The 9,571-nt window shown below is 35.2% G+C and overlaps 1 protein-coding gene across 1 annotated transcript; it reads left to right on the top strand.

Moving 5' to 3' along the window:
* Window positions 1-4,879: 4,879 nt before the first annotated feature.
* LOC127121925 (auxin-responsive protein SAUR72) lies at window positions 4,880-5,544 on the top strand. The gene is made up of 2 exons (XM_051052350.1): window positions 4,880-5,338; window positions 5,479-5,544. The coding sequence occupies exons 1-2, from the start codon at window positions 4,880-4,882 to the stop codon at window positions 5,542-5,544; spliced, it is 525 nt and encodes a 174-aa protein (XP_050908307.1).
* The last annotated feature ends 4,027 nt before the right edge of the window (window positions 5,545-9,571 follow it).

Raw genomic sequence — 9,571 nt, 5'->3', positions numbered from 1 at the left:
CCTTCACAGTCCCACCAGAGGAGGATGAACAGGGAAGAGATTTCATCCCTAAATCTCCATTGTCAAAAGAAAAGATCTACAATTTGGCCAAACAGGTACTCATCCCATTTTCTTTGTCCAACAAATTATTTTCCTTCTTGGGCCTCTATCTAACTGCCAAGTCACAAGTTGGGAAAGTTAAGAACTTTTTCCCAGGTTTCCCAGTCACCATGCCTTCAGCATTCGAAGAGCGCATCCTCGGCCTGTCCTTTATGGACAAACCTGCGCATGTGTTTTGATCTTCCCCACTTGCTCCCAATAAGGAATACATTGTCTGGCTCGACAAAGTCCAGCCCCAGTGGAAAAAACAATGGGAAGAGCTAGACATTTATGACATGGTCGATATATCTAGAACTAGCCCTAGGTATAACCCAGCCATGTTATTAGCGTCGATCTTCTTCTAGGAAGGTTCAACCAACACTATCTAGTTTCTTTGTGGCATGTTAACGCCAACCTTAGCAGCCATCACAGGATTAAACCCTCTAGGCGATTCCTTTATTCCAACCTTAGAAACCACTAGTGAATTCACTATCGAATGATTCAGTTTCAAAAAATTCATCCTTAACAATCATGACAAAGAAAATGCTGAAGTCTCTGACCAGGAGCACATAGCCTTCTTGACCCTTTGGCTTTCTTATTAAGTTTTCTGCTCTAGCTCCTTACAAGTGGCTAAGAAATATGTACCTTTAGCCATTCAACTTCACCGAAGGTCGACACATCTCATTAACCAAACTTATCTTGGCCAATCTTTACTAATCACTTGGAGAAGCTTCCTACAAATTAAAACATCTCCTTGAAACCAAAAAATCTTACCTAGTTTCAAGACCTTTGTGGCTTTTGCAACTTTGGCTAAACGCCACATTCGAACCAAAACTCCATATCACTACCTCTCCAGCCTTGATAACACAAAATGAATGTTGAGCCATCGAAGGCACTAGGCTTTCTTCGGCTACCCCTCAATAAACTCCCTCACAAAAGATACTTATGAAATACATCAATCTCTTCATTGAATCAACCATTTTTACTTCGACAATGGCCCCTTTTGTGGATTGATGTGCGGGTCCGCCTTCGTTCAGGAACAGGTTTCCGTGGGTATCTCCTTCAGCAGCTACCATGTCGAACTCTGTTTGGGCAACCTTTCTAACTCCCACACTTCTATCCACCAGAATCGAAATTGGGACTTCTTGCTATAGTTATGTTAACAACAAGCTCAACTTAGTGGCCAGGAAATTTGGTTTTAGCCAAATGTTTTCGTGCTCACTTTACGTTCATGAATATAATATTTGTTGGTCGGAAAGGAGATTCACCATTGCATATTACAAAGCTTAAACATCATTTGCATGTAACCAAGTCCTTGAACTTCCCAATTTCCAATTTCAACAATCATTTTTCATGACCATCGAATACCACAACTGGTGGACACAGTACCTCAATAGCCACTTTAGAGAAGACAAATTTCGAAAGAGATTATACGCTACCTTCTCTGACATACCATAAAATCCATAACCATAAGGTATATACTTATTATTGTCTTCAAATTATTCATACCTTTTGATTCTTACGTTTCGATTGCAGGTGAACCTAAAGCACATACTGACCTTAATGCTGAAGGACCTTCTGACGCAGGAGAAACAAAGAAAACAAAAAAGTCCAAGAAAAAGGTACCTCTTTCTTCTCTAACATTTCCTCATTGTTTGAGATGATTCTAACAGTTCTTCTTTCAGAATCGAAAGCGTGATCCTGACTCCCCTGTTACCAAATCCAAGAAAAAGAAGAAGTCTACAACCACTTTGATTCATGTATATCATTGATTTCGACCTTCTTTTATGATCTTTTTAGGAACTATCTGTCTCATTTGACTTAACCATTAGGTTACTCCAAAGCCAACAAAAACTCAGGATGAAAAAGAAAGCTCAGAGGATCCTGAAGAAGCTCATATCTTCTAAAAGCCAAAGCCTAAAACCTCTCCCAGACCAAACATAAACCAGAAAAAGAAAGCAACCCCCAAGAAGTCAAAACTCAAGAAGAATACCATTGCCTCGACTGTCGGTCCCTTCAAAAAGAACGAAGAAGAAGTAGAGGCAAGAAAAGAAAAGGATAAGAAAGAAAATAATCGAGAGAAAGCTCAAGATTTTCCTTCAACTGAAAATGAAAAATCAAACGCACCTCAAAGCGAACCGGTCGAAGAACCAGACAAAGTTGACTCTGAGGTACTTCTCAATTCACCCCTTACTCTTCTTTTTGTACCTTATTTTAGGCTTCAACTCATTATTCTTTCATCTTTTCAGGGAACAACGGAAGCGAACCAGAATGGGGGAGGAAATCCACCAATCACTAATCATTTAAAGTTAATAGTTCTTACTCTCTATTACATCATAAGGAACCTTGCTACAAGTCCTTGAAACCATTTGGATGTGTTTTTTATCCATGTCTCAAACTCTACAATCAACACAAGTTATAATTTCATACTATAAATTGTGTTTTTCTGGGCTACATCAACTCACAAAAAGGGTACAAATGCATCAAGTACCGTTGAAGATTCTTCGCTTGAAGACATGTCATCTTCAATGACCATCAATCTCCATTTCTTGATGGATTTCTCAATACAAGAGGACCCTTGAAAACAATAACAAAAAATTCATCTATTTATATTCCTTTGTGCATAAGTAATTTCAACAATAATTTCACTAAAGAAGCACCTCCAAATGATATTAACCTAAAAGGAACACAAGAAACTACTGTCTAGATTGAAGATCTTCAAGATTCATATACTAACAGTGATCACGTCAATACCTCACAAGAGAGAGGCCATAGAACAAACAAAGACACCAGACATGGATAAAAAAATGGATAAACCATGCACAAAAAACACAAGCAATGACAACACCAACAACCAATTGAGATTTACTAGGAGTAAAACAGGTATTCACATGCCAAAGGTACCTTACACTTGGGCTAACCAAGACCTACAGAGACACCTTGTAACCTGCTACGAATAAATAAGATCTTACAAAACCTTTATGAAAAGAATCAGTGCACAATGAATTTCAAGCACTAATGTCCAATCACACTTGGACACTAGTGCGCTGCAAAGGCCAAGAAAAGAATATTGAGTCCAAGTGGGTCTCCAAGACCAAGTACCAAGCCAATGTCTCCTTAGAAATGAGGAAACACATTTAGTTGCAAAAGGTTTTCAATAAACAACAGAACTGAACTATGAAGATACAGTTAGTACTGCAGTAAAAGAAAGTACCATTAGGAATATTTCTCTCAATTATAGTGCATCTCAAATGGGAAATGAAACAACTAGATATCAACAATGCTTTGCTAAATAGCAATCTAAAAAAACTATATTTATGCATCAACTAGAGGCATTTGTAGACTCAACAAAGTCAAATCACATATGCAAATGTGTTGGACAAATGATTCCAAATATAATGGGGTGAATTGTGGTGGTTTGAAAACGAAGTTCAATTAGAAATTCTTTGATAAATGAAAACATTTAAAATAATTTTTCAAAACAAACAAAGAATAGGCATCAAAATAAATAAATAAAGGAAAATCAGAGTGAGAAAAAACGAAAGTGTATCAGAAATAAATAAATAGCGAAATTAAAAAGAGATAATGGTTGAAAGAATAACACTAGAGACTTATAGAGGTTTGGTCCAACCACATGACCTACTTCTCTCATCAAGAATTTATTTTTGTGAGTTTCCACTAAAGATGTGAGATTTTCAAAGGTTATGCCCACAAACCTTCTTACAACTAAACAAGGAGTTTTACAACGACTATCCTCCAAACCAAACAAAAGATTTTACACCAAGACAATCTCAGAATCAAAAGAGCTTTTACATCAGACTGAGGTCAGGAACGAAACAAAGATTTTAACGACTAACCTCACGAACCAAACGAGAGTTTTTACATCGGGTTGATCTCACGAACCAAACTAAGATTTTAACGACTAATCTCACGAACCAAACAAGATTTTTTCACTATTTTAACTTACGAATCAAACAACGAATTCTCGTCAGAGATATTACACAAGAGACAAAACCTTCTTAAATAAATTACAAAATAACCTCAAATAAAACTCTCACAAATATATTTTACTTTCAAAGCACTAATATAAATGTAATAAAGAAAATAGAAAAGAGTGAAGAAGAGAGTGGCGAATGAGAAAGTATATTAAGAATATATTTTCTGGAATCTTTTGAAATGAGTATCTCATATAATCATTTACTATCTATTTCAATATAATTTTAAGACTTTCTACTTTATATGAAGTTCTCAAGATTACTTCTCATATGAAATTTATCTTCATCTCTTTGATCCCGTTCTTCATCACACCTGTACTATTCATTACCGTCAGCCAAGAATGACACCGTGAGGGTCAAACACCTTCTCCTAACATTTTTTCATTGACTTCTTAAAATATTTTTTCGGGGAGGATTACGTAATACTATGTCTGTTCTGTTCTCACTAACCAACTACGAATTTCTATTACTTTTGTAAGTACTACCAACTATGAATTGACTGAGCAAGCACTCTCCATTTTCTTTAACTGAAGTTGAGGTCATTCTTATTATAACCTAGTATAAAAATATATTCAAAACCTTACACCCCCACGTGTGGACCAATAATTAAAATAACAGAATTAAAAAATAAAATAGGGTGGAAACTAAACCGTGTGAGACTTCACTGGTCTATAAAAGGAAATTAATTCTTAAGATCCTTTCATATACACATCATTAATCAACAACTTCATTTCTAATATCTCTTGTTTTCCCCTTACAACTATAGAGATATTTCATATACAAACTATATATCTTGCTAAATAGAGATGGATTTTGTGAAGAAGTGTAAGAGGGTTTTGGAAAGTAGCAACAGATTGTATGATTCAGAAGACAGTAATGGAAGTTGCAGCTATGGTAAATTATCAAAAACGTGCCACAAAAAGCAAAGAAATAATACTAAGAAACCACCAAACGGTTGTCTTTGTGTCTACGTTGGATCTGAGAGACAGAGATTTATAGTCAAAATCAAAACATTCAATCACCCTTTGTTCAAAACACTTTTGGAAGCTGTTGAGAGTGAATATGGTTATAGAAAGGATGGTCCTCTATGGCTTCCTTGTGAGATTGAGTTGTTCTGTGAGGCAATTGTGGAGATAGAAAGTGTTGTGGATGATATGGATTTTGTGGGTTGCAGCTTTCCGAATGTTCATAAACACTGCTCGGTTACGTGTTCTTCATTCTCTTGTCGTTCTAACTTGAGTTGTGCTGTCAATTACCAAATTTTGGTATAAAGTTGTGAAATAAAGATGAGAAACTTTAATGTACATGTATTCTTTCTTGTATATTTCTCTTTGTATGGATTACATGATGAATGCATAGTAGTCTCTATTTATATAGCTATTGTTAGTTACTATTCTATTTATAGGTTCAAGAGAAACTTATTCTCTTCTTTAGAATTCCTATGGTAAAAACTTTACCACCTTTTATTTAGTAAAAAGCTTTTATGGTGCCTACCATTTCCATCATTTAAACGTGACTTTACATCTTAACAATCTTTTACTTAAAGTTAATTTTGTGAACTTTTCATCATGTTGTAGGAGGATCGGCACCATATAAATTTTGTTATTTTTGGTATGAATTTTATGCATATCAACACTCTCTTGCTCTATTACTTCTCGAACAAAATGGTATTGAACACTTATGTGTTTTGTTCTCGAATGAAAGACTTGATTCTTTACAATGTGCAATGCAATCTGACAGTTATAATATACAAAAATTTGTTTTGATTGTGTCTGAGTTCTTCCATTAGCCTTTTTATCAAAATAACTTCCTTGCAAACTTGTGTAGCTGCCATATATTCAGCTTCTGTAGTAGATAGAACTACAACAGTTTGTAATTTTGATAGTCAACTTACTGCTTCTCATGCAAGTGTGAACACATAACTAGTAGTAGGTCTTCTTTTATCAAGATCACCTGCAAAATCTGAATCAATATCACCCTTGACAATAAATTCCAATCCTCTAAAACATAACGTAACATCTGAGCTTCCTTTTATATATCTCAGGATTCTCTTAACAACATCCTGATGCTCTTTACCAGGATCCGCTATAAATTGACTAACTGCTCCCACTGCTTGTGCAATGTATGACCTTGTACATATCAAGACATACATAAGGCTTCCCACCGCAGATGCATAGGATACTCGAGACATTTCCATCCCCTCCATTTCACTGCTAGGATTCATATTTGAGGATAATTTATAATTGATTGAAAGTGGATAGATATTGGCTTACAGTCTTGCATGTTGAAGCGCCGTAAAATGCTTTGTAGATAATTTCTTTAAGAAAGCCAAATCTTCTTATCTTTTTCATCTCAGTGAATTTGCATCCTTAAAATCTTGTTTCCTGGCCCCAAATCCTTCATATCAAACTCTCTAGCCAATTGTGCCTTCAATTCTTGGACTTGATTATTGTTATGGCATACCACCAACATGTCATCCTCATACAACAAAATGATAAAATCATTATTACCAAATCTAGTGTAGTATGTATAATTCTCTTAATTAAGTTTGTTGTATCCATGGCTAACTATGAAAGAATCAAATCTCTTGTACCAACATCTGAGCGCCTTGATCAGTGCATTTTGATGCACGTTCTTCCATGTTTGTACTTAAGCATTTCTTCGGTTTGCTTTGATTATTTTTATGTTTTAATGTGTTTTCATAATTTATTTTATTTTTGCACTTATTTAATTTTCGTATTTAATTTTCAGCATAGCAGCTTTCGCGAGAAAAATCATATCTTGAGCTAGGAGTATCAGATTGAGACGTGCTACCAGTCGATGGAAAGCTAAGAAAAAGATCTACAACTTTTGTTCAGAAGTCGAGAGCTGAACCAGACTGTAGCAGGGCCAGAAATTTCGTTGAAGCTGCTGCATTATTTTTATATTTTGTTTGGGTTAGTTGTATTGGGCCTGGATCGTACATTTGACCCGGTTGAGTTGTGAAACGGATTTGGGTGTTTTTACCTAGGTTAGGCAGCCAAAAACAGGGTGACGTTTTTCTGTTGATGTACGATTTTTTGAGAGCTAGCAAGATGACTATGGAGAACTAATCCCTTTTGAATCAACCTGCTGTAATTCAGAATCCGCTTTGAGGTTTTTATTAAATCCAATTTGTTTCCTTTGAATTCTTCTAGTAATTCCATTTATTTGCTTAATCTAATTGTTGCTATAGGATAGAATCCTTAAATTCGATTGATGAATGATGATCCCGAATCAATTTCGTGTTAACATAGCTTTTATTTTATCACGAACGATCAAGTTGCGTCTGCTTAATTCGCAATAGTTTATAATCCGTTTGCTTAATTCGGAATTTGGGAATATTACTCGCATAATTTCCTTTACGCTTGTTAATGGTAATTGTAATCGAATATGAGCAGACCTGTTAGGGATTTGGAATTTTATAAGAATCAATGATAAGTCGAAAGATGATGCAGTAGGTTGGTTCGTGTCAGCTTATTTTATAATCACTTTTAAAAATCACTTTTTTCTAATCTAAACCAACCAACCCCCCCCCCCTTTTTGTTCTATCGGTAGATTAATTAAACAAGAATCCTTGAGAACGATATTTGAGTCAATTTGTCGTTAAACTACATTTTTGAAAAACTACTCGTTTTGATCCGCGTGCGACAGCGGATCAAATTGGCGTCGTTGCCGGGGATTCTTGATTATATTAATCGTTTTTATAGTCATAGGTGTTGTTTTTTTTTTTTTTGCATTTTTTGCCTTAACTTTCTTGCGTTCGGGTCTTTTTGCGGTTTAAGAAAAAAATTCTGTTTTTAAGAAAATCGTCTCAGATTATTCCGATTTTTTGTCGATTTATTAGAAAAAAATCAAGGATCAAAAGCCTTTATTTAGGGACTAAATAATGAACGACACCCTAAAAAATCGAAATTCCCTATTTTTCTATTTTTTATGATTTATTTTCTGTTTTGGTAGTTTCAGAAAATTCCGCAAAAATTCTGAAAATTCTTAATTGACGTTATTAGATTAATTTTCGTATTTTTTTTATTTTTTTATTTTATTTTAATCATTTTTTTCGTATTTCAATTGTTTTTACTTAATAGGGACATTGTCGGTATTTTCCTATTTGTTGCTGCATTGCTGAGTTAGTTGTGTTTTCTCATTATTTGTTGATTTTTTTTCTTTTCTATTAAGTTTAGCATGGCTGACCAAAGAACTCTGGGAGAACTTGTTGTCCCTGATGTTGATTATAATGCTTTGTGTATTGAATATCCTATTGTTGTCAATTCCTTGATTGGGAACATGTCACTTAACTCCCAACAGTTCATAACAAGGGATAATTTTGTGGTCCAAGCAAAAGGTGTGAATGAGATTCAGGTTTCTTCTTCCAACAAGGCTCTAGAAACTAGAATTGATGAGCTTACCTCTTTAGTGAAATAATTGATACTACCCATTCCATCATCACCACCATATAACCCTCCACAAGTAACCACATCTTCACCTTCTGAACCTTCACTAGAGGAACTTGTCAAACAAATGGCCGCCAACAATCTCCAATTCCAACAAAGGACCGATTCTAGCATTCATACCTTGAACACGCAAATGGGACAACTTGCTACTCAAATAAATAACCTGCAAGCCCAAGGGTCGAACCAGCTTCCAACCCAAACAGTTGCCAATCCAAAGGATTCTAAGGCTAATGTGAGTGCGATTTCGTTGAGATTTGGAAAGGTTACAGAAACAACCCCAGAAAAAAATAAAAACATTGTTAGTGTAACACTTGAAAATAAACCTGAACCTTCTATTGTTGTTGAGGTTGAAAAAAAGTATGTATCATCAATCCCTTTCCCACAAGGAGTATTGAAAAATAAGAAGATTGACGAGGAAGAGCATTCTGTTTTTCAAATAGAGTTGGTTTCTGAAGTTGTTGATGAAGTTTATTCTAATTTGTTTTCAGCTGATTTTCCAAATTTATCTGGTTTTGATGATATTTACTCATGTGATGATTGTACTAACACTAACCTTTGTGCTGTTTGTGCTGAGATTGATGTTGCCTTGCAGGGTGACAATGTAAATGAAGTTGTTTATGTAGCTGAAGCTCTTGACATTCCGGCTACCCCAAACATACCATCCATTGAACAACCACATTCTTTAGAGCCTAAACCACTTCCTGAGGATTTATATTATTCATCAAAGCTTCAACTTAAGCAGAAACATAAGAAGGGAATTAAATGGACCTTGGCTGACACTCGTGATATTAGCCCATCCATATGTATGTATAAGATCTCACTTAAAGATGAAACAAAAGTAGTGAGGCAACCCCGTAATCCTTTAATTCTTGATGTTATGGAAAAGGAAATCACTTTCACGCGCTCATTCAACACTTTTACTTATCAAAGATTCTTCTTTGATCTTGGAATACAAGGCGAATGCACTAATCAAAATTTCAATGTGAATGGACACTATCCAAAGCTACTACATGAGAACCCGACTTT

The sequence above is a fragment of the Lathyrus oleraceus genome, chromosome 2 (assembly GCF_024323335.1).
Source record: "Lathyrus oleraceus cultivar Zhongwan6 chromosome 2, CAAS_Psat_ZW6_1.0, whole genome shotgun sequence".
NCBI classification, from domain to species: Eukaryota; Viridiplantae; Streptophyta; class Magnoliopsida; order Fabales; family Fabaceae; genus Lathyrus; species Lathyrus oleraceus.
Note: the sequence above shows the minus strand (reverse complement) of the source record. Positions and strands in the feature narration are given on the sequence as shown.

Bases quoted from the DNA above. Each gene is read 5' to 3' on its own strand.
- LOC127121925 (XM_051052350.1), top strand. From the start codon at position 4,880: ATGGATTTTGTGAAGAAGTGTAAGAGGGTTTTGGAAAGTAGCAACAGA. The intron at 5,339-5,478 runs GTATAAAGTTGT...TTCTATTTATAG, and splicing joins CTGTCAATTACCAAATTTTG to GTTCAAGAGAAACTTATTCT.